The sequence below is a fragment of the Lithobates pipiens genome, unplaced genomic scaffold (assembly GCF_037356315.1).
Source record: "Lithobates pipiens isolate NorthernLeopardFrog02 unplaced genomic scaffold, aLitPip1_a1.2 Scaffold_22, whole genome shotgun sequence".
Classification (NCBI taxonomy): domain Eukaryota; kingdom Metazoa; phylum Chordata; class Amphibia; order Anura; family Ranidae; genus Lithobates; species Lithobates pipiens.
The window spans coordinates 154,387,486-154,413,705 of NW_027507784.1; the positions used below are offsets into that span (position 1 = coordinate 154,387,486).

A 26,220-nucleotide genomic window follows, 5' to 3' on the forward strand; every position below is an offset into this window, starting at 1 on the left:
CCAGTCGGGATCAAACGTTTGGTAAGGAAGTACTCCAGACTTTGACCCCTCCCTAGTAAGTATTGCTTGATCCTCTCAGATGCTGCCTTAGAAGACGATTTAGGAAAACTGAGTTAGGTACCTGGTAACTCTTTTTCCAAGAGTCTTCCAGGGCAACACTCGTTTCCTGCCCTAAGTGTCAATTGAACTCAGAATCTAGGCATTTAGGTTACCTGTTGTTCTGTCGGTACTTTGATATCACTGAGGCATGCAAGAAGGGGTGAACTTTTTATAATGGTGGACAAATGTTTTTCCTGTTTGCAGGTGGGAGGAGCCCCATCTCTCAGATGTTGCCCTGGAAGACTCCTAGAAAAAAGTTACCTGCACTTTAGACAATAGACATAGGATTGCTGCCAGCATTGCTGCAGAGGTTGAAGGGGTGGGGAGGTCAGCCTGTCAGTGCTCTTTATGGCTGTTATCCCAGAAGGAAGCTTCTTCTAAAGATTATGCACAAGAGACCCTGCAAAAAGTTTGCTGGAGACAAGCAGACTAAGGACATGGATTAGTGGAACCATGTCCTGTGAGATACTGAAGCAGAGTATGATTCCCTCCCTTCGGAGACTGGGCTGCAGGGCAGTATTCCAACACGATAACGACCCCAAACACACCTCCAAAATGACCACTTCCTTGCTAAAGAAGCTGAGGTTAAAGGTGATGGACTGGCCAAGTAGGTCTCCAGACTTAAAACCTATTGAGCATCTGTGGGGGATCTTCAAATGGAAGGTGGAGGAGCGCAAGGTCTCTAACATCCAGCAGCTCCATGATGTCGTCATGGAGGAGTGGAAGAGGACTCCAGTGGCAACCTGAAGGTGAAGGCAGTGCTGGAAAATAATGGTGGCCACGCAAAATAGTGACACCTTGGGCCCAATTTGGACATTTTCACTTAGGGGTGTACTCACTTTTGTTGCCAGCGGTTTAGACATTAATGGCTGTATGTTGAGTTATTTTGAGGGAACAGCAAACTTACACTGTTATACAAGCTGTACACTCATTGCTTTACATTGTAGCAAAGTGTCATTTCTTCAGTGTTGTCACATGAAAAGATATAATAATATATTTACAAAAATGTGAGGGGTGTACTCACTTTTGTGAGATACAGTGTGTGTGTAAACATCCCTTGTAATAGAAAAAAGCATGACAGGTTTTCTTAAATATGAGATCTGGGGTCAAAAAGTCCTGAGATCTCATATTTGGACTTAAATGCAATAAAAAAAATAAAAAATGTAATTTGAAAAAATGACATTGAAGAAATGTGCCTTTAAGAGGTATGGGCGGAAGTGATTTTTTGACGTCGCTTCCGCCCTGCTATGGCATAGAGACGGATGGGGGCCATTTTAGCCTCACTCGTCTCCATAGCACAGAGAAGGCAGGTCCTGATCACCTCCGACGGCTCCGGTAAGCAGCGGAGGGCGCGGGATAGTGGTTGGAGGGGGGGAGGTGGCACCTCTCCCGCCCAGATAATGGTCATCTCGCGGCGAACCCGCTGCAGAGACCACCATTATCGTGCACACGCCTGGAGCCTGAAGAGATAGATATCTTGGTTGTGGCAGCAGCTGCTGCCGTTACCGAGATATCCCTCTTCAAAAAATGGACGTACATCGTTGTGCGCCGGTTGTAAAGTGGATAAAGCTTGACAGCTGTGCAGGTGCATCTGCATAGCCCTAAATGCACTGAGTCTGTGTTCAGAGCCATGCAGCTGCTTCTCGTGGCTGTCAGATTTTGCAATATGGCTGTGTCCGTGCAGTCGCTGCGTCTGCAGGTTGCCTGTACTTGGCTTGGGGCAGATACAGACACCAAAACAAAGGCAGTCTGTAAGGAGTGAATGTGCCATTTCCCATCTGAATGAGACTTCTCTAATCTATTCTTATTTTATGTAATCTAATTAAAATTTTTTCTTTTTTATAAGTGCTAAAAAAATATATATATATATATATATGTGTATATATACACGATTTTAGAGATTCTTTGAGTACTCTAATATTTACTTGTAGGCAAAATGAATAGAAAATGTCAGTATCTGCCAGTTTCATTGAGCTGGTCATGTGCTTTATTCACACATGGGCTGCTGCTGATAACAACAGTCTGATTCTCCCAACTAGTGAATCGGGCCTTTTGATTTCCCAGTAGGGTGGTATGCTCTGCACTCATGCTGATTTGAATAGAGAAGGTGGAGATGACGGGAGTGAGAAGTCCAGTAAACACGCTAACAGAACAAATACTGAATTGGTACAAAAAACAAACTTGCAAATTACTTTTTTCTAATAGCATGTAAATTAGATATGTCTATTCATGGTATAGTTGCAGCAAAGACATGTTGGACCCTGGGCACAGAGTTTATAATATCCTTCATCTCCCCCATTTAGCTTGGCAGGGTGATCGACAGAAATTTCTTTGTATGTGGCACAGATTGCACTCTTTAGTACTCAGAATATTTAAAGATAAGCTGTGCAGCACAAGACAAGGCGAGCCAGTGAAGATATTGGAGAAGAAGGGTTGTAGGCAAGTATGATCTATTATGATGGTGCTGAGGGCACAGGCAAAAAAGTAATATATGGGTTAAAAGGGCTCTAGTCCCATCATGATTTAAGCCATCGCAATGCTATCTTTCTGTAAAAGGGTATTCCACCCAAAACTTGTATTCCAGGTTTTGGTGGATCATGGAGACCAAAAACTCCCTAGTTTATTTATTCCAGATACTTATATGACGGCATCAGTTTACGCGGCGCTTTACATACTATATGTATTATACATTCACATCAGTCCCTGTCCTCAAGAAACTTACACTCCAATGTCACTAACTCACATTCATACTAGGGCCAATTTAGACAGTGGCCAATAATTCTACCAGCATGTCTTTGGAGTGTGGGAGGAAACTGGAGTACCTGGAGAAAACCTATGCAGGTACAAGGAGAACATGCAAACTCCAGCCAGGTAGTTCTGTGGTTGGGATTCAGACCATCGACCCTAGTGCTGCCAAGCAGACGTGCTAACCATTTAGGCACTGGCCTTTAAGGCTTTCTTGTTTCTCTTGGGGACAATGATGGTAAGATCTCTTTTACTGATAACTTAGATTATGCACCTGCCATGGTAGCTATGAAGAGGTCACTATAGTTTTAAAAAATTATGGGAAATTTGGGGAACTGTGGTGGGTAAATCCTGAGTTTGGGTCTGGTGCCTATTCACCTTCACAGTCCTTCATATTTAGACACGTTGTACAACTGCCTGCTACATAGTGTGAGCAGGCAGGCTTTTAATTGTAAAAGAGACATTGGGAAAGGTGAGTATTGATGCCTTTAGTGCCACTTTATGTAGGAAAGAAAGGTTAAAGGGTAACTCCACTTTCATGGGGAAAGAAAATGGCAAATAAAGAAAAAATAATATAGCATATACAATTGCGACACAAGTCCTATTTGTAATTGAATGGTAATAAAAAATACCTTTCCTTTTCAATCTGCAGTTCTGTAATTTTCTGGAAATGCAATTTGGCTACCTGAAGGTGTTCTGTACAGACTGTGTACAGAACACCCCTCAGAAACATAATTTCCTGGTTTTGCGGCTCACAAATTTTCCCAGAAGTCTACACTAAGATACAAGTCAGATTTCCCGCATCCCCTGCAACTAAAATGTAATTTTTGGTGAGGTACTTTCAATTGGAAATTGTGGCTAAAGGGATGCAGGCGCATCAGCTTTTTTCATTAGAGCCCTGCAGATGCACAGCTGGTTGATAATTATGAAACAACTCCCATTAGACTGACTCAGCACAGGGGCACAAAGGAACAAACTGTGATTTCGTCAGAGTAACAAAGGTAGGAATCTGCAATAAAGTTGGTTAAAATCCCTGAAACGTACATGGGTCACCCAGAAGGCAATTTTTTCTCAACAAAAGTGGAGTTACGCTTTGGCCAAAGATGCCTTGTAAAAAAAAATAATAATAATGGAATCCCACCACACATGCAATGTGTTCTGCAGGATCATAAATGGATCAAAGTTTGTAACTGGCAGAACTTTGATCCATCCATGGGCAGCTTAAGACTATGAAGATGGAGGGTTTGAATACAATGTCTAGCTGACTGCTTATCTACAGTGCCTTGAATAAGTATTCATGCTCCTTGACTTTTTCCACATTTTGTCATATTACAACCACAAACCTAAATGTATTTTATTGGGCTTTTATGTGATAAACCAACACAAAGTGGCACACAGTTGTAAGATGGAATGAACATTATAAATAGTTTTCATTTACAAATAAATATTTGAAAAGTGAGGCATGCATTTGTATTCAGCCCCCTTTACGCTGATACCCCTAACTAAAATCTAGTGGAACCAATTGCCTTCCGAAGTCACCTAATTGGTAAATAGTCCGCCTGTGTGTAATTTAATCTCTGTATAAATACAGCTGTTCTGTGAAGCCCTCAGAGGTTCATTAGAGAACTTCAGTGAAAAAAAAACAGCATCATGAAGGCAAGGAACACATTGGACAGGTCAGGGATACAATTGTCGGGAAGTTTAAAGCAGGGTTAGACTTTAAAAAAATATCCCAAGCTTTGAGCATCTCACAGAGCACTGTCCATCATTTGAAAATGTAAAGTGTGGCACAACTGTAAACCTACCATGACATGACCATCCACCTAAACAGGCCGGCCAAGGAGTGCATTAATCAGAGAAACAGCCAAAAGGACCATGGTAACTCTGGAGGAGCTGCAGAGATCCACAGCTCAGGCGGGAGAATCTGTCCACAGGACAACCACTAGTTGTGCACTCCACAAATCTGGCCTCTATGGAAGTGTGGCAAGAAGAAAGTCATTGGGCTAAGAAAGCCATAAGAAGTCCCATTTGCAGTTTGTGAGAAGTCATGTGGGGGACACGGCAAACGTGGAAGAATATGCTCTGGTCAGATGGGATGGAAAATTTGCTTTTTGGCCTCAAAGCAAAACGCTGTGTGTGGCAGATAACTAACTGTACAATACCTTAAACATACCATCCCCACTGTCAAACATGGTGGTGGCAGCATTGTGTTGTAGGGTTGTTTTTCTTCAGCAGGGACAGAGGAGCTGGTCGGAGTTCATGGGAAGTTGGATGGAACCAAATACAGGGCAATCTTAGAAGAAAACCTGTTAAGAGTCTGAAAAAGACTTGAGACTGGGGTGGAGGTTCACCTTCCAGCAGGACAACGACCCTAAACATACAGCCAGAGCTACAATGGAATGGTTTAGATCAAAGCATATTCATGTGTTAGAATGGCCCAGTCAAAGTCCAAACCTAAATCCAAATAAGAATCTGTGGTAAAACTTAAAAATTGCTGTTCACAGATGCTCTTCATCCAATCTGACAGAGCTTGAGCTTGTAAAGAAGAATGGGCAAAAATGTCACTCTTTTTAGATGCCCAAAGCTGGTAGAGAGATACTTAAATAGACTTGCAGCTGTAATTGCAGAGAAAGGTGGTTCTACAAAGTATTGACTCAGGGGGGCTGAATACAAATGCACGCCACACTTTTCACATATTTATTTGTAAAAAAAAATTGCAAACCATTTATCATTTTCCTTCCACTTCACCATTATGTGCCACTTTGTGTTGGTCTATCACATAAAATCCCAATAAAATACATTTATGTTTGTGGTTGAACCACGACAAAATGTGGCACTGTATTTTCAGCCTGGATTTAAAGAGTAAAGCCGCGTACACACGGGCGGACTGTCTGGCCTACTTGGTCCGCCGAAACACATTTCAGCGGACAGTCCGCTCGTGTGTGGGCTTCAGCGGACTTTTTCAGCGTGCAATCTGGCGGACTAAGTATTTCGGAATGTTGGAAATACTGTCCGCTGGACTCGCATTTCGGCGGACAATCCGCCCGTGTGTGTGCCAGTCCGCCGTACTTTTGAAATGAGCGGACTTTCCTCCGCGTGTGTGGGCGAGTCCGTTCATTTCAAAAGTAGGGCGGATAGTATGGCGGACTTAGTCCGCCGTATTAGTCCGCTCAAAAAGTGCCGTGTGTGGGCAAGTCCGTTCATTCGAAAGTATGACGGACTGTCCGTCGGATTGTCTGACGGACTAAGTTGGCCAGACAGTCCGCCACGTGTGTACGCGGCTTAAGAAAACTTTACTACAAAGTTCTTACCCTTTTCTGAGACTGTAAGATGGACCATCCCATAGAAGGCTATGGGGCCAAACAGCACAGGCACAAATTTTGGATTAAGACAAGAACCGTAACCAATGGCCTTTGAGCAAGATCTAGGTAAGAAGCTAGCCAAGTGCAGAACGAATATTCGAAAGAACCGCCCAAAATGTGTTATCTTTGTAGCCTTATCAGCATTCTCCCCCTTACATCCTTCAAATAAAACAATCTAAGGAGCCCAACAGAAATTGTCAGTCGAACAGCACTAGCATCCAGACAGGCTGTCAAAATACAATAGCAAGAGATTTTTGCAGTTTAGTGTGGATAGAGGGTCTTGGATCATTTTAATTTTGTGGCGATAAATAATTTGTGTGGAACTTGTTAATGATAACTAAGAAAGCAGTAAAATAGATCCCCTGATGCCAGCAACAATAGCTCACCCACACAACAATAGATTACGCTAGCAAAAAGGACTCTACCCCAGCAACAATAGATCCTCTGCAGCAATAGACCACACTCCAGCACCAATAGACCCCATCCCGGCAACAACAGATCCCCCCCCCCCCCCACACACACACAGCATTAATGGACCACCCACAACAAGGTACCACCCAGCAACATTAGACCCCTCCCCCCCAGCAGCAACAACAGATCTCCCAGCAGCCAGAAACAATTGACCTCTCCCTCAACAGAAGGTCCCTACCAGCAACATAAGACACCCCCTCCCCCCAAGCAACAATAGATCTCCCACCAGCAACAGTAGACCCTCACACAAAAACGGATTCCCACCAGTGACAATAGATCCCCCAACAACCAGCGTCAGTAGACCCTCCAGCACACCCCACACCCCTTGCTGTTGCATAAAATCAGGACTGAAGGTGCCTGAACTGCTTTTTACCTGCGTTCTCACTGAAAAAAAGCTGTGTGTCTGTCTATATATGTCTATATATATATATATATATATATATATATATATATATATACACACACACCAATTTCTGAGTATACTTTGAAAATATAGAATGTTGTGCATTATGACTTTAATTGATGGAAAGGGTTTGTTTAAAACTCAAACAACAAATGTATAAGTTAATTGTTCTTTCATTGTGCAGCTGCTGCCCACTCATGTTTTATCTGCAGCTAAGACATATGGAGTTTGTCGCAGCTGCCAGGGATTGCGAGCAAATGTCTTCCAGTCAGTGCGCGTTTGCTATTTATATCAAATATCGCTGGCCTGATGGCGTTCAGTGCCCAGCAATCCAAGCATGCATGTGCTTGGTGCAGAAGAGACAACAGTGAATTATTAGAATCCTGACAAAAATTATCATTAGCAAATACAGGCAGGCCATACCGTTTTATTGTGAAAGCATGAAGTGGACCATCTAGATTTCACAAGCTTGTTCACCATAGATGTGTGCCAGTCTATGGCATTAGGGTGTACTCCAAAACTTAAACACATGCGCGTGTATATATATATATATATTATGTGTATGTATATAGATATATTATTATACAGTATCTCACAAAAGTGAGTACACCCTTCACATTTTTGTAAATATTTCATTATATCTTTTCATGTGACAACACAGAACAAATTATACTTTGTTACAATGTAAAGTAGTGAGTGTACAGCTCGTATAACAGTGTAAGTTAGCTGTCCCCTCAAAATAACTCAACACACAGTCATTAATGTCTAAACAAAAGTGAGTACACCCCTAAGTGAAAATGTCCAAATTGGGCCCAATTAGACATTTTCCTCCCTGGTGTCATGTGACTCATTAATGTTACAAGGTCTCAGGTGTGAATGGGGAGCAGGTGTGTTAAATTTGGTGTTATTGCTCTCATTCTCGCATACTGGTCACTGGAAGTTCAACATGGCACCTCATGGTGAAGAACTCTCTGAGGATCTGAAAAAAAGAATTGTCGCTCTACATAAAGATGACCTAGGCTATAACAAGATTGCCAAGACCCTGAAACTGAGCTGTAGCATGGTGGCCAAGACCATACAGCGGTTTAACAGGACAGGTTCCACTCAGAATAGGCCTGGCCATGGTCGACTAAAGGAGTTGAGTGCACATGCTCCGTATCATATCCAGAGGTTGTCTTTGGGAAATAGACGTATGAGTGCTGCCAGCATACCACCAAAAGAAAGCTCTATTTGTATGAATAAAATGATAAAAATTTCACATGGTTACAGTAATTGTCATTCAAAATGTGACAGCGCTGAAAGCTGAAAAATGGCCTGGGCAGGAAGGGGGTGTAAGTGCCCTGTATTGCACTCTTGCACCTTTATTTCAGAGCTAATGGACTATTATATCACTATTATCTGATTATATGGAATTGATGATTTCATTACTCATATACTGAGAATAACAATTATTAACTGTATATATAGGATCTGTTATTGCACTGCGTTTATGCATATTTAACCATATAGGATTACTAGTAGATCATTGTTTATTGAAGCTGTACATAGTTATTTGTTTGCACAGCAATATTTACAGAGGAATATTTACACATTCATTTTAAGATATGCACAGTTGTTAATAAGTTGCGCTTATCACTCTTTATATCATACCCACGTGCCCTGTATTGAGGTGGTTAATGAGGTTGTGGCTGTGTGCCGTCAGTCTATGTTATGCTATGGGGATGTGACAGCTGTACGAACACAGCCACGGGTCCTAATTTGCAGGTATGGGGATGCAGGTGTACTGCCCCGAATACAGACAGTGTGCATTTAAGGCCCTTCACCCACAGCTGTCAAATTAGGACCTGCAGCTGTGCTCATACAGCCACTGCATCCTCATAGAGTAACAGGCAGCTCCAGCCACACAAACAACCTGGTCATTTGCACTGTATGGCCAAAGAGCCCATGGGAATGAGCTCTTCATATATATTTTTTATTACATTTTGATTTATTTTGCAAGGCTTTGGTAAAATATTGGGGTTCTAAACAGGACCCTGGTTTCTCAGCTGTGCTGGATATTGAATAAACTGAAGTCTCTTTAAAGAGGCTTCTGTTCATTAAAGTGGACAGTTAAAATGGTTGCAGCCAGACTTGGCGGAGGGAGATTTCTGCAACATATTTTCCAAGTACAGAATCGCAGTATATTCATAAAATAATATGCAAAGTGGTTGGTGGGAGGCTTCAGAATGGCAAAGCTGTTTTTATTACAGATTATGTGAGAATACTGCAGTTCCTGTTTAACAAACTAAAGCATAGTAAAGACAGTTTACTATTCTTCAGTTATGAGTGGACACAGTGGTGATTGGTACTGATCGCTCACTATGTTCACTTGCAAAAGGAAGGGACACGTAATTTACATATTTACTGTCCCTTCCCCCATCTTGTGTGCCTGCAACAGTTGGCGGGAGAAGAGTGGAGGGAAGCTGGGAGCACACAAGACAACCCGGGCAATGGCGATTGAATACTGGACAGGGAGGGTGGGTGAGCTGAACATTTTACATTAAGTCATAAGAACGCTTTCCCTAATTGTTGTACCTGGAAAAAAAAATGACACCAAAAATTATAATTTTACTCTGTGTTTGCACCATACGAAGCACTGTACAAAAAACAAATAGTTCCATATAGAGTTTCTTGAATGGATGTTACACCAAAAATAGTAATGATATTCCCTTGAAATGCAGTGAATTTTTATAGACCTTTTCCTTATGTTATCTTGGGTTGGCCTACAGTTTTGTTGCCATTGTCCAATCCTCAGGCAATAGTATTACCCAAAGTTTTAACACTTCAAGTGTCCCTCAATGGACTCCAAGGAAAAGATTTTACAGTAATTGCAAAACTCCTATTATTTGACTGCCCTATAAAATTGAAGAGGTTCTAAAGGCTGAAGGTTTTTTTTTACCGTCATGCATTTTATGCATGAAGGTTAAAAAACATTCAGTGTGCAGCTCCCCCCTCAGCCCCTCGCTGATACTTGGCTATGCTCAATCTCGATCCAGCTCTCGCTCCTTATTGGCTGAGATCCAGCAGCAGAAACCATTGGCTCCCGCTGCTGTCAGTCACAGCTAGCGAGGAGGGGGTGGGGCAAAGACACGTTCTCTGTGTCTTATGGAGCACAGGAGCAACCGCGCACAAGTGCCCCCATAGCTAGTGGCTTGCTACCGGGGCACTTGGCAAGTGGGAGGTGCCAAGAGCACCGACAGGGGACCCAAGAGGAGATTAGGGGCTACTCTGTGAAAAACTATTGCACAGAGCAGGTAAATATAACATTTTCTTAAAAATTGCCTTTACAAATACTTTAGGAAAAAAAAAATATAAACTTTATTCATCTCAGGTTGTTAGAGGCAAGAGGAACACTGCTGCATTGCTCCAAATCAGGAACAGTCCCTCCAAATCAGAGACAGCTGGGAGCTAAGTCCCTCTGTCCCTGATTCCTCCTCATTTGACCCTCATTTTGGCCTGATCTATATACTTGTATATAAAATGTATTTTTTATCTTTCAGAAAGTGTTTCCCTTTCATCCAGTTTCTAAATTGCTGCATTTGTAAATTTCAAAGGCCAATATAAAAGGAATAGTAGAGGTAAAAAAAAAAAAAAGAACAAAAAATCTTTTCTTGTACAATTCTTCTTTAAGGGGGCATGGCAGGGGGGGTGCCCTATGCCTACATACTTTTTTCTAGTAGGTGTCCTTTATTCCCATCTCAAAAAGTTGGGAGGTATGCTGCTGCTGTGTAGCATCTACTCAAAAACTCAACTTTTTTTTTTTTTTATACATTTTATGTTCTGTTCTTATTTTAGATTGAACAGATCTAATCTGATGACATGGCATTGATGTTGTATGACGATACTGTACTCAGTGGCTTGAAGAGGTTTCATAATCCCAGTGAAACCTACAACTTTGCCAACCACCCAATACGAATCAAACAAAACTGGAAAGATCTGGGAGTAGCAGCTGTTGTCTGGGATGCTGTAAGTATTACATTATGTTGTAGAATTTGTTTGATTTATATTGAAAAATACAAAATGTATAATTTTACAGTTTTTAACCACTTGAGGAGCAGCCTGTAATACCACTTCATTAGCAGGCCTTTATCAGTGTGTTTGACTAATAATTACTCTGTCATGCAATACTGTACTAAATATATATTTTATCATTTTTAGAGACCGGGCTTTTCTTTGTCTATATTCAAAAAACACTGTTTTATATACTTTTTTACTATAAAAAGGAAACCAAAAACCAGAAATGGAAAAAAAAATGTTTCCATTGCTTCCTGTTTAAAAAACACCAACAAGAGAATCCCATCTGGAAGTAGTGGCTATGTCACTTTGCTTCCCTGTAAATGAAGCAGGGAAGGATTGAAGGGTAAGCATCTTCAGATGGCAATAAAGTGAACCTGTTTTTTGCTTAGTATGGGCAAAGCACGGAGTTGCTTTAAATAATGTTTGAATAAAATTGAAATGATCCACTGTACAAAGTGAACTATTACACTATTTTCAAAAAAATAGGACTTATTGCTTCGAATTCTCAGAAATGATAGTTTAATTGAATACCTCTTCTGTTTTACATGTTCCAGTATGAAATGTAGGTGAGTAATTGCTTCCTGTGATCAATTATTTTCCTCTTCCTGGAGTGCCTGGCATGGAATTATATTTGAGCATCTGTGCTATTTTCCATGCCAGCTCTGTTTTGGATTTCTGTTATGGCTGTGGAATGCATTGGTCATTTTAGTGCACGGCGTGGCTTGTTGTGCTTCCAAGACCTAATCGATGTTTTAAGACTTCTCAGTAATGTAACAGATACATATCAAGTTGTATAACTTTGTAGATACATGTTCAGAAATAATTTCTGCTTAGTATCCACAGGTCAGCTTGGGCTCAAACATAATAAAATCGGAAACAAAACAGTTTCTTATTTTATCTTTAGACCCTTTTCACACTGGGGCAGTTTTCAGGCATTTTAGCACTATAAATAGCACATGTAAAGCAACTGAAAACTGTTTCTTAACCAGTTCCCGACCAGCGCACAACAATGTATGTCGGCAGAATGGCACGGGCAGGCAAACTGGCGTACAGGTACATCCAGTTGAATTTGCCGCCCTGCCATCGCGCGCGTGCCGGTCGGGACCCCCGTGAGTCCGGTCGCGGGTCACGCGGACTCGATCGCTGCGGGGATACCCGCGATCGTCTCACGGGGAAGGAGAACGGGGAGATGCCATTGTAAACAGCATCTCCCCATTCTGCCTAGCAACAAGTTACACTGATCTCTGCTTCCTGTGATTAGAGCAGAGATCAGTGTTCACTAGCACACAGCCCAGCCCCCCACAGTTAGTAACACACCCCTAGGACACACTTAGCCCCTACGCTGCCACCCCCTGGTTAACCCCTTCACTGCCAGTGTCATTTACACAGGAATCAGTGCATTTGTATAGCACTGATTGCTGTATAAATGACAGTGGTCCCAAAAATGTCCGATGTGTCCGCCATAATGTCGCAGTCACAATAAAAATCGCTGATGGCCGCCATTACTAGTAAAAAAAAATATATATATTAAAAAAATTCCATAAAACCATCCTCTATTTTGTAAACGCTATACATTTTGCGCAAATCAATCACTTATTGCGATATTTATTTATTTTACCAAAAATATGTAGAAGAATACGTATCTGCCTAAACTGAGGAAATTTTATATATATATATATATATATATATATATATATATATATATATATATATATATATATATTCTTTTTTTCTTTTTTTTTTTTTTTGGGGGGGGGGGGATATTTATTATAGCAATAAGTAAAAAATAATGCGTTTTCTTTTCAAAATTGTCGCTCTTTTTTTTGTTTATATCGCAAAAAATAAAAACCGTAAGGGTGATCAAATACCACCAAAAGAAACCACTATTTGTGGGAAAAAAAGGACGTCAATTTTGTTTGGGAGCCACGTCGCATGACCACGCAATTGTCAGTTAAAGTGGCGCAGTGCGGAATCGCAAAAAGTGGTCTGGTCATTGGCCTGCAAAATGGTCCGGTCTGAAAGTGGTTAAGCCACCCCAGTGTGAAAGCCCGAGCTTGCAGGATGGGGAAAAAAAAGTCCTGCAAGCAGCATCTTTGGGGCATGTGGTACGGTGTATACACTGCTCCCACACCGCCCCTGCCCATTGGAATGAATGGGCACCGATTCGGAAGCGTTGCATCACGGGCGCTTTTAACCCCTTCTTGGGGGTTAGAAGCACCCTGCTACCACTCGAAATGTGGCGCCAAAGCAGCACTAAAACGGTCGGTGCTTTACCGCTAACGCCGGCACCGCCTCAGTGTGAAAGTACCCTTATGTTTGGTTCCCACTATGTTTGAGTGTAAGAATATATTAGCATTAGGTGTCCATCAGATTGCATGTTTTATTGGTTTGTGAAGAAAAAAGGTCATATACCGTACTTAGACCCCATACACACTATTATATTTTGTGCAGATTTTTGTCTTCAGATTTACCAAAATCATATAATATGTGGGCAAACCTCAAGAGTTGCAATTTGTATGTAATCAGGCAGGCCCTTGCACTACATGGTTTTTATAAATCTGAAGACAAAAATATGCGGAAAATCTAATAGTGTGTATGGGGGTCTTACACAGAGTAAATTAAAAAACACACATTATAAAGCCTTTATAATGGCTCCTGTGTGCTATAGAGGGCATTTGAATATTTATACTTTGGTTGTTCTGTATTTCACATGGTCAGTGCTCTGGCTTGACATCTTCCCATCTCAGCTGCAGGACCCATATCAGTGATGGTCAGTCTTGCATACTTGAGACAGAGTTGATAAGGGGATTTCTCTAACACCACCTATCCAATAACCCTAGAAGTGGTAAACGAAGATGTGAGGACAAGGAGTGACATGAGTGCCGCTAGAAGAAGGCCATACCAGATCTTTCAACACTGGTGGATGTGTAGAGCAGGCTTTTGAGGTCCACTGGACAGGAATCAGATGCATGGAATCAAAGATATCAATGAAGAGGACAGAAATGTATACAGTACACAAGCCAATTTAAGTGACAGCCAGGCAGCAGAGGTACCAATTCAGGGTCAAAGTTGATAGTCTAAATGGGGGTCAAAATTAGGCAAAGTCAGCAGGAAAAGGGCTTCATTGGAACTCGGTCACAACTGGACATAAGGCAAATTAGGTCGTACACATGAATGCAGAATAGCAGGTCAGGTGGCAAGTTATCAGGAACTAGAAGATCATCACTCAGCAATCTCTGCTTGAAGTACCACAATTTATATAGGCTGTTTGGTGACGCCATTGATGTTTGTTCACCTAAACCCCCGCTCAAACAGTGAGCATGCCATCAAATGCTTGGCAGTCACCCTCAGTGAAGGGCCACATGCAGTTGCACATGTGTCCACGTTGGTCACCTTACACAGGAATTAAATTACCTTCCTAACAAGCAGCCACACTAACCACCAGTTACATAAAAGTGGCAAAAGGGGTTGGGCCAGAGAAGCAACCATGGAAGCTGTTTAGTGAACACTTAAGGAGTAGGAGGTGTCCGGACACTACAGTGGAATGGTACCAGTGTGCAGACAGCTGTAGGATCCCGCTGTTTGGGGTAAGTAAGACTTTAAAACCTGTTTACTCAAAAGCAGTCCTGACAGTAAAAGATGGCTCAACTGGTCATTGTGGTACTATGTTTTGTCTTTTAAAAAGCAGATCCCATTCTTATATGTTCACTTAAAGTGGAACTCTAGGCAAATATTTGTATATTATGTTTTACAAGAAAAAAAATACACAATTCTGGCCAGCCAGCCATTCTTGTGATTCACAGAGCTCTGCAGCAATGCATACCCAAGTGTATAGTATTTCTTGGTTCAGCTTTATAACCCACGAGCAGCTTACATTTACCTTATCTTTTCTCACCAACTGCTTCGCTCAGCCAATAGGATTAAAAAATAAATTCTACATCTGGGTTTTGAGGGTATGTGACTGTCTTAGTCAGGCTCAGGGACCAGTAGCTAAAGCAGTAGAGGATACCACTGGCCAGCCGGATAGGTATACAAGCCTGGAAGATGACGTGGGCTCAACCCAAGTTGTGGAGTCTAAGCACTAATCAGTGTTCACAAGAGCTCCTGATGGTAGAGATGGATTTTGCTGCATATTAGTACCACGTCACAGTCCGCAGGATCTCCCCACCAGGGTCCAGTAGCAGATATAGCAGGTGGGGATCAAAAAGACGCATAGTCTGTAAACCAAAGGTCAGTAACGAGTGGTAACAGAGTTAGCGACAGCAGCAGGATTGACAAGAGCGAGATATTGGCTTGAGAGAGGACAATAATCTAGCAAACGGGAAGTGCAAAAGCATGGCTAAAATAGAAAGTTAATGGGAGGAGAAAAGTTAAACAGAAACAAGGTCAGAGGCAGGATTCTTCAAGCAATTGCCCAGGGAGCTGACAAAGAGCTAACGCTTTTTGGAAGTATAAGCTGCTGGTAGAGCCATAGTAAAGATGCATAAAGAAATCCGGAAGTCAGGTCCCTAGAAAAGTCAGAGAAACTCCCCACTTTGGCAGCTTGTGCATCCCTATAACGCAGTGGTGCAGCTCTACCCACTCACTAAATCCCTATATCCTAAAGAAAATTTAACATAATCAAATCTCATACTCTACATCAAAATCTGATATGCATGTGAATTTTTGTGAACCAGTGACATAATTAAAGTGTGGCGGTGATCAAGGACAATATGACTAGGGACACTGTGTGAGTGGGTGGTGGTTATTGGGGACACTGACTGGCACCACTGGTCTGGGGACACTGGTCTGGGGACATTGTACTGCTGTGGTGATCGGAGATAATGGCTGGTGGCACTGACGTACAGTGATAGCAGAGCAAGTCAGCCATTGTACATGATCACCACCACAACAGACAGCAGTATGATACCATCATGACACTGCACTTGCTCTGGTGACCGTATAAAAAAATTGTAAAGTAAATGTAAAAAAAAATATACACACACACACACACACACACACACACACACACACACACACACACACACACACACACGAAATATAGTGTGTGTGTGTGCGCGCGCACACGTGATTTTTTATTTTTATAACACCCTGTCACCAGAACAACGCAACCATTGAGAACTTCTGTGACAGCTGTGATTGGCTACAGCTATCATATGGTACAGGGAGGCGGTGCTTGGCCCTGTAGCATGCGATCATTGTGACCAATCACAGTAGTTCTCAATGGCTGTGTGACTGGCAGCCACGTTTGCTAATGGACAGAACATCCTCCCATTGATCTCCTTCCATCTGACCTACATCACCCTCCCATTTATCCAGTATTCACAGAGGGTGTTTCATCAGAAAATTCTGCAATAACATACTATAACATTGTGTTATAAATCCCTCGGTGGTAGAGGCTCTCTTAATCAAGTTAAACAAAGGTGTCGGCGAAGGAAACCGTTCAGGAAATCTACTCTGAGCTGTCACGGCATGCCTTAATTGCATATAATAAAAGCGCATGGAAGGCGGCAGACCAAACCTCTCCTGCAGAGCATTAAATGACAACAGTACTCCGGAAAATTTGTCTAATGTATAGCACCTCATACCTCTTCCAAAAGACCCCGTGTTGCATTTTGGCAATTTCAAGTTAGGTTCCATTTGACCAGATTGGGCTAAATTCCGTGTATCCAGTCACTCCCTGCAGATATCTGATTATATTCCATATTATTTGAATAAGATTATAACTTGGGTATATCTTATGTGGCTTACCGAAGGCCTGAGCTTCAAGGGCCACTGGAACTGACTCTCTACTGTCTACTCTCTACTGTTTGCACGATCTCAGAAGAGCTGCCAGTGGCGCCCTCCGGTTCCGTACCCCCACCCATCACTCCTTTCAGGTGCTGTAACTGTGGGGCTAGATAATTCAGCCAGGAATTTGGCAAAGATAGACCCCCATTGTCCATAGGGTGTTGGAGATGTTCAAGTTTAATTCGAGGGGAGTGATTCTTTCACATTAATGTGCAGAATAGGGAGCTCACTATCCTAAATGTCTTAAGGGAAACTACCACCGGTGAGTTGTGCAGTGCGTAGAGTACCTGGGGCATAAGGATCATCTTAATCAGGTTCACCCTACCAGCTACTGACAGGCACAGTGAATTCAATGTTTTAATACAATCCCAGAATCTTTGTAGCAGCAGGGAAATATTTAATCTCCCATAATCTTGGATACTGGGCATCACCTGGACCCCCAAGTACTTGAAGGAGTTAGCAATTGGTATGGGGGTTGCATTTGAAGGAGCACCCACTGCATCAATGGGCATTAGGGAGGACTTTATCTAGTTGAACTTGAGCCCTGCATATGTACCAAAGTCCATTATGGTGGACGTAGTTTCCTTAAGGGAGCCATCAACATCTCCAAGCAGAATCATTGTATCATCAGCATTACTTTTTCATGTCTGTCTCCATAACTGAAGCCGGAAATACCCGGCAAGCCTCTGATTTTATTTGCCAGAGGTTCAGTGGCTAGTGCAAAGAGCAAGGGTGAAAACGGACACCCTTGACTTGTTTCCCCAGCCCAGGACGAAAATATGTGACGTACTACACGATGCTCAAATAGTTGCCTGCGGGTGGCAATAGAGTAAGCAGACCCAAGAAATATGTTTCCCCAAAGCCCCTGAGCACCTCGTTAATACAGGTGCAGAAGTCTTGGACACCAGAGGAAGCTAGCCTCTTATCAACATTTTGGAACTTGGGTAATTTGTTTCTTCATACAACACCAGACTGCTTTGCTGGAGGGTCCTCTTAACCAGATTCAGTCAGAAAACACCATAATGGTAGCATACAACAATAATCAGGGAGGAACCAAAAATCTCGCGGCAGTAAGGAAAGTGGAATATATTCTGTCCAGGCAGAATTTGACTTTCCAGGCTCTTCAGCTGTGTACATTCCACATGTAGACAATTGGCAGACAGGTTTCTTCAGCCAATAGTGTCTAGACCCAGGGAAGCGGTTCCTACACCCAGAAGTGTTTGAGGACCCATGTCCAAGTAGGGGGCACTGGTTAAACAACAAACTGGACATGTTTGTCTTTAGGTACAGGAATCCTCTAACAGAAGCAGTGATGCTCTGGTAACTCTGTGGAATCAGTACAGCCTAATTTTTTCCTTTCCTCCCCTGAAACTTCATCCTGATCTGCTTCATAGGACTGAGATGGAGGGTATTCAGGTGATCATTGTTATTCCAGACTGGCCAAGGCAGATGTGGTACTCCTGGCAGATTCTCCGTGTGCTCTGCTTGATTGTCCATCTACTTCGGAGTTTCTCCTTGGGACCAATCCTTACCTTGTAGCTAGGTCTGAACCAGAATTTGGCTGTTAGCACTCTTAAAGTGGTTGTAAACCCTTACAAACCACTTTGACCTACAGGTAAGCCTAGATTAAGGCTTACCTGTAGGTCCAAGAAATATCTCCCAAACCTATACGGTTTAGGAGATATTTGCCCGCCGTAGACAGCGGCGCGCAGGCGCACTGAGCGTGGCATAGTCGATGACGAAGATGCCGCGCAATGCCATGCGTCTCGGCTCCCGTGCGCATGCGTGGGAGTGACGTCATCGCGGCTTCGCCGAATGACCGCGGCGGAGCTGCGAGACCCCACCGAGAAGATGGAAGCGCCGGACTACAGGGGACAGCGGTGACTTCGCTGGCTCCTGTGTCAGGTAAGTGACACATAATGGGCTACTATGCGATGCAAAGTAGTCCATTATGCTTTGCCTTTGCAGGGAATGAAAGAGGAAGTAAACTCATCAGGGTTTACTTCCTCTTTAATGGCCAGGTTTCTGCCATTTCTATTCAGGCCCAAAGACTGTTGGCTTCGCTCTTTAATTTAGACCTTTGCATGGGCAGGGGGTTCCTGTGTTCCTTGTCTGTTCCTCAGTGACTCAATGGGATCTGAATCTGGCTCTCTCTGTGCCCTTAGGAAGTGCAGTTTGAACCTATTAGAGACCTTTCTCTTTCCTATCATCCACGAGGCTGTTTAGCCATCACCTCTATGAGGCGAGTAACTGACATGGCAGCCTTTACTTGCAAGAAGCCCTTTCTGGATTTCATAGGAACAAGGCAGTGTTGAAGCCAGGGATGTGGTTCTAGTCTACTGTGAAGGTTATAGATTTCCTGTGTCCCTCAAAAGACGTCAAGAAAAGGATTTTACAGTTAGTATAACATTTTATATTTTTCTGGCTATAAGGTAATAGCCCCTTGCGTTACCATTCTTAAAAGAGACATAAAGGATTTTTTTCCCCACATTCATACTTGCCTTATCTGTCCCCTGGTGCCTCTACACTGAGAACCGAGCAATCGAACACTGCCAATCACTCGGTTTTCAGAGCTCTGTGATCAGAGAGCTGGAGACTGTCAGTCACAGCTCTCTGCTCCCTCCTCACTGTGAAGGGGGTGGAGCGGCCATCTCAGCCTCTCGGCAGCTGGCTGAGGGGCTGAGCCGGGTGTCAATCCAGGCACCTGCCAGATCCAAACTCCATGGTCGGGATGATGCGCTGCCTGGAATGACATTGATGATGTCAGTAGAGAGCGGACTTCAGTCTACTATGACTTTTTGTGAGATCCAGGCTTTAGGCTGAGTGAGGATCTGCACAGCTGCTGCTGCAAACTAGATAAGATACCAAGCTTCTTCTGTGTATGTGCAGGAAAATCCCTAACTCTATGGAGAGCCTGACTATTATTGGAGTACATAATACATGGCCTCTACATGAATTTATAGCATGTACAAAAAAAAAGTTGGGGGACTGGCTAGAGAGTTTGCAGTGGCAGCTAGGCCTCACAGAGTGGATCACAGAAGAGCTTCGAAAGGAGATTATAAAACCTTGGGTGGTTGCTGGGGGAGGATAACTTAAAGTGGATCTTCAGTCATTTTTTTCAACTTTCCATCTCACTTTGGATAGTAAAACATTTTTTTTTCTGCCAGTAAATACCTTTATGCAGCCCACTTCCTGTTTCTCATCTGGTAAAAAGCCTAGGCTTATGACATCATGCAGAGCTCTCTTTTTTACTCTTGTGAGAGTTTGCCAGGAAGAGAGGGGTGATGAGTCACAATGAGAGCTGCAGAGCTGGAGGTGTGCCTCTGTGTGTCTGTGTTAATCCAGGAAGTGAACAGGCAGCAGCTTCAGCTGCCCACAGTTAAAATGGTTGCAGCCAAACTCAGTGGAGAGAGATTTCTGCAGCATATTTGGCAAGTACAGAATCGCAGTATATATAAAATAATATGCAAAGTGGTTCGAGGGAAGCTTGAGAATGGCAAAGATGATTTTATTAGATTATGTGAGCAGACTGCAGTTCCGCTTTAACCACTTCATTCCTGGGCTATAGTCATATGACATCCACAGATGAGATCTCCCATCCTGGGTGGGCGTCTTAAGACATCCTTAGTTTCGCGGCGATCGGGGATGAGGTGTGACCCGCAGACACAGCCCATCCCAGATCCATGTAAAGAGCCAATAAAAAAATGCCTCTTTACCATGTGCCCGGCTGTGTCCAATCACAGCCGGTCACAGAATGTCAACAAACCGCTGTAACGAGATGTTACCGTGTTCTCCTCCTCACACACCGATTGTGTGTGAGAAGGAGATTGCGGTAAAATCTCGTTACCACTTGGAGTACACACCAGCCACACTGGCTGCCCCCCCAATAAAGAGGACCCTTTACAGCCCATCTGAGTACCTGTCACAGCCCATCTGAGTACCCGAGTACCTGCCACAGTTCATCTGAGTACCTGTCACCAGGCCATCAGAGTACCCGAGTTCCTGTTACCAGGCAATCAGAGTACCCAAGTACTTATGTGCAGCCCATGCCTCAAAGAACATACATTGGGGTGTTTGCTTTCCAAAATTGGGTCATTTTGTGGGTAGTTCCAATGTCCTGGTGCTCAAGGACCTTCAAATGTGTAATAGGTTGTTAGGAAATTAGAGGTGTAATTTATGCTCCAAGAATGCCTGACGGTGTTCCCTGCATGTTGGGCCTCTGTATGTGGCCAGGCTGTGTAAAAGTCTCACATATGTGGTATTGCCATACTCAGGAGGAGTAGCAGAATGTATTTTGGGGTGTCATTTTTGCTATATACATGCTTTGAATTAGAAATACCATATAAACTGACCACTTTGTGTTAAAATTAAAACTTTTTTTTATTTTCCGAAAAATTGTGGAAAAAAATGAACCGTTCAAAATACTCATTATGCCTCATAGAATAGACGTTGGAGTGTCTGCTTTCCAAAACGGGGTCATTTTGTGGGTAATTCCAATGTCCTGGTGCTCCAGGGCCTTCACAAATGTAATAGGTCGTTAGGAAATTAGAGGTGTAATTTATGCTCCTAGAACCCCTGACGGTGCTCCCTGCATGTTGGACCTCTCTGTGTGGCCAGGCTGTGTAAAAGTCCTACACATGTGGTATCGCCATACTTGGGAGGAGTAGCAGAATGTATTTTGGGGTGCAATTGGAAGTATGCATATGCTGTATGTGAGAAATAACTTGTTGTTATGACAATTAAAAAAAAAAAAAAAATCTTAATTTTCCCAAGAATTGTGGGAAGAAATTACAATTTCAAAAAACTCACCATGCCTCTTACTAAATACCTCTGTCTACTTTTCAAAAAGGGGTCATTTGGGGCGTATTTGTACCTTCCTGACATTTCAGAGCCTCAAGAAATGAGATAGGCTGTCAGGTGTGATCAATTTTCAATGATTTGCACCATAGCTTGTAGACTCTATAACTTCACAGAGACTAAATAATATCCACTAATTTGGGTGATTTTTACCAAAGAGATGTAGCAGTATAAATTTTGGCCCAAATTTATGAACAAAAATTACTTATTTGCAAAATTTTATCATAGAAACGAAAAAAAGTGTTGTTTTTTTTCGAAACTTTCGCTCTTTTTTCACTTATGTCGCAAAAAATAAACCCAGTGGTGATTAAATATCACCAAAAGAAAGCTCTATTTGTATGAAAAAAATAATGAAAATCTTGTTTGGGTACAGTGTTGCATGACTGAATAATTGGATTCTAAGTGTGAGAGCGCTGAAAGCTAAACATTGGTCTGGGAAGGAAGGGTGTATAAATGTCCTGTATTGAAGTGGTTAAAGGATAATTAAATGATAATTGTACATGTCATATAAAAACACAAATGCCTACTATTTATATTTAACTAATTTGTGTATCGTTATACCACAGGCAGTTGTTCTTTGCATGTTTTTAGAAGCTGGAGGCATTAATCTGCAGGGTCGCTCTTTGATAGAACTGGGTGCAGGAACAGGATTGGTTGGAATTGTGGCTGCATTACTTGGTGAGTGTCATAAAAAACAGTAAAAGAAAATGTTATAAATTCCATTTCATTTGTTTTTCTGCACTGTGTACACCAGCCATTCTCAACCAGGGTTCCGTAGAACCCTAGGGTTCCTCCAGAGGTGGCTAGGGGTTCCTTGAGCTGTGGCTGATTTACCTCCTGTTTGATGGTGCCTACATAATTCTGAGCCAATGCCACTTGGAGGAGCCAGTGGTATGACACTATTGATCTTGATAGCTCTTTGTAAGGAGGCTATTCTTACACTGACCACTAAAGTAAGGGGCATTGTTCCTACTGACCCCCAATGTATGGGTTTTATCATGGGTTCCCCAAGACCTGAAAATAATTTTAAGGTTTAATTTCAAGTGATGTTGCGTGGTATTTTATTGTATTTTCGGATCACTGGGTGAAATAAAGGCAAAAAAAGTCTAAAAAAATAAACTAAATGCAACCACCACATCTAAGGATTAGTAAGCTGCTCTATATTACTTTTTTATTTTGAGGTTTAGGCCCCTTTCATACTTGTGCGACATTGGACATCAGAGTTGCATGACTAATCATACCCCATGATTCCCAATGATAACATATCTGTGCAACTTCAAGTCGCACCGACTTCAAAGTAGTCCCTGTGTTTGTTTCCGACTTTCATGCAAGTTGAGGTCCACATACCTCAAGTTTGCACAAGTGTTCCCTGAAATCGCGGTCACAAAGTTGTGGCATAATTGTGCGAAGGGGCCCTTAATAATGCTTTAAGTGGTCTATTTATAAATGTATTTAACAAGATCCATGCAGCTATCACTCTTTCTTTGTTGGATTCAGTTGGAAAAATGTGTGACTTCTGGGTAAACGTTGTGTGAATCTTGGGTGAAAAGATTTAGAAGACTTGCAAGTGTTTCTTTATGTAAGGCCCCTTTCACACTTGTGCGACTTGGGACTGCAAAGTTGCATGTCAAGTCATACCCCATGATTTCCAATGTGTACCATTTATATATGTGTGACATCAAGTCGCACCAACTTAAAAGTAGCCCCTGTACTACTTTGGTCTGTCTGACTTTGATGCGAGTCGAGGTCCATGGACCTCAAGATTGCACAGGCATTCCCTGAGATTGCGGTAAAATTGGGCAACTTTGAAGTCGCAGTAGTGTGAATGGGGCCTAATGGATGCCAATGAATAATAATGGAGTGACCAGATAGAGAAAGTGTTTTAATTAACAAAATTTAAAAAAGATGTACTGCAATCTATACATAAATTATAAAAAGCTCTTTAGCACAAAGACCTGAATTCCACAAGAATGATAGAGCCTTGTAGGCAGCTGACAGCTGGTGTTTAACATTCATGTCTACTTCATTATCCTGTTTACTTTAATCAGCGCTCCAGTAAATCTAGTCTCCCTTTTAGATGTAGCCCAGTACAGTTATGAACTGCATGTGTCCGTATTGAATTCTGGTATAGTAAACTACATTTGGAATTTAGTTAATTGAAGCACTTCACCCCCCGAAAGGAATTACCCACTTCCTGACCAGGCCATATTTTGCGATACGGTGCCACATCGCTTTAAATGACAATTGTGCGGTCGTGCAACGCTGTACCCAAACAAAATTGATGTCCTGTTTTTCCCACAAATAGAGATTTCTTTTGGTAGTATCTGATCACCTCTGCAATTTATTTTTTGCACTATAAACAAAAGTGACAATTTTTGAAAAAAAGGTTTTTGCTATAAAACATTTCCCCAAAAAAATGTAAAAAAACAAATGTATTCATCAGTTTAGGCCGATATGTATTCTGATATATATTTTTGGTAAACAAAAAAAAATCACAATAACCATATATTGATTGGTTTGTGCAAAAGTTATCACATCTACAAATTATTATTATTATTTATTTTTTTACTAGTAATGGCAGCGATCAGTGATTTTTAGTGTGACTGCGACATTACAGCAGACAGATCGGACACTTTTTTTAAAAAAATTTTTAAATCAGATTTTATTTTCCATTTTTTTTATATCACAATGACATATACACAAAAAAAACAAAAAAAAACAAAGAAAAGGAAAAAAATAAATATAAATGTAATAACATTGAAATCAACTCGTACATATTCTTAACATAAAAAAAACTAACAAAAAAAAGTATTCCCTTCCTTCCCCTTCTCATCTCCTATCTCAGTCCCCTATTCATGTGGTCAAGCCACGGTTTCTAGATTGTGTTAAAACGCTTAAATAAATTCCTCCTAAAAAAAAAAAAAAACGCTTTTCATAGGAAATGGATCTATTCAGATCAAATATCCAATCAGATATAGTCGGAGGGTGAGGGGAGGTCCACCTAATGGCAATTTGTCTTCTTGCCACAAAAGGCGCTCTTACAATAAACTATTAGGTGGTTTAAGCACTAAAATATCAAGATAGCCCAGTAGACACATTAAGGGATCCACTGGAAGAGTCAGATCTAAAATCCCATTAAGTGTACCCACTACCTCTGCCCAGTGCCTCCCCGGAGTTTCGGGCATCGCCATAACGGATGTATCAATGACCCTGGATTGCCACATCTAGAGCAAACCAAGTCAATTGTTAAGCCAATTTTGAACAAAAATTCTGGGGTTCCATACGCCCTATGCAATATATAAAATTGTGTTAAAGTCTAAATGAGGATGAAAGAGATACAAGAGGAAGAAAATAAAATTAAAATAAAAAGTCAACCAGCGCTAAACACAATAAAAATAAGTGAAAAAAGTGAAAAAATGCAGCTAGAATACTATAGGTCAAAATACCAAATCCCACATTACAAAATCAAAAAGTAACAGTACAGCGCAAATAAATAATAAATAATTAATAAAAAGTCCATAAATTGAAAAATAGATGAATAATAATAGATGCAGTGATCAAGAAGAATCCGCTTGTGCAGTGTGTCTTCAATCAATGTAACAAGTGACGATGTGATCCCTTCACCATTGAACAAGTTGGACTCTCACCTCAACTAATGGACCCCTGATATATCAGACAGGTCAAAAACACATGTTCCCATCAAGGGTAGATCATAAGATTGCAGCAGACCAAACGGAAGTACTCCCAGGAAAGATCCTCCTCCGTGTCATCAGATCAATATGATATCATGTATAAATATAAAGAACAAGCAAATCTAGTGCTCTCCGTTGAAACAAATTTATTTTAAAAGCAAGTAAAGAGAAATTACACTCACATTTGTAAGCACTGATCTCCAGTGCTGAGTGCTAAGCGAAGAAACAAATACCATGCGTGGATCAGTGTATCAGCTTGCGGATGACGTCACGGCGCGAGTCACGTGGTCCGTACGCGTTGCGTCCCAAAGAGTAGGCGGGACTTCATCAGCGGTGACGGCATGACGTCGGACGGCCGCTTTTAAGCCAACACACTGATATTAAGCCAATAGAAAACAGAGTTGTGCGCAAGACGAGTACCAGGGGAAGCACGTATCAAACGTGACACCGGAACACAGATCTGCGCACAATCACAATACAAGAAAGAGAGGAAAGATGTATTTAAAAACAATACAAATAAGAAACAAAATAAAAACAAAACCAGGGGAAAGCGCAAGTATTGCCTACTAAACAGCAACATGCAGCAATCCTCTAGTTATTTTCACATAAACTATGTGAAGAAATATTATTGCCAAAAAAGCAATGCGATGTTATAGCACTGAAATAAGGCCACATATGTGTATATCTCCTAATCAGTCCAACATTACTGGCAATGAAAACCTAAAATGTAAACCCACAAAGCCGC

At 41.9% G+C, this 26,220-nt stretch overlaps 1 protein-coding gene across 1 annotated transcript in view; it reads left to right on the top strand.

Annotated features, from left to right (window-relative positions):
- The window catches only part of METTL21A (methyltransferase 21A, HSPA lysine), a 39,801-nt gene that overhangs the window by 3,405 nt on the left and 10,176 nt on the right, over nt 1-26,220 (top strand). Inside the window, exons 2-3 of the mRNA XM_077448494.1 lie at nt 10,915-11,085; nt 22,350-22,461. Coding sequence (XP_077304620.1) covers nt 10,939-11,085; nt 22,350-22,461 — 259 coding nt within the window. The 5' untranslated portion in view covers nt 10,915-10,938. The remainder of the gene's footprint in view (nt 1-10,914; nt 11,086-22,349; nt 22,462-26,220) is intronic.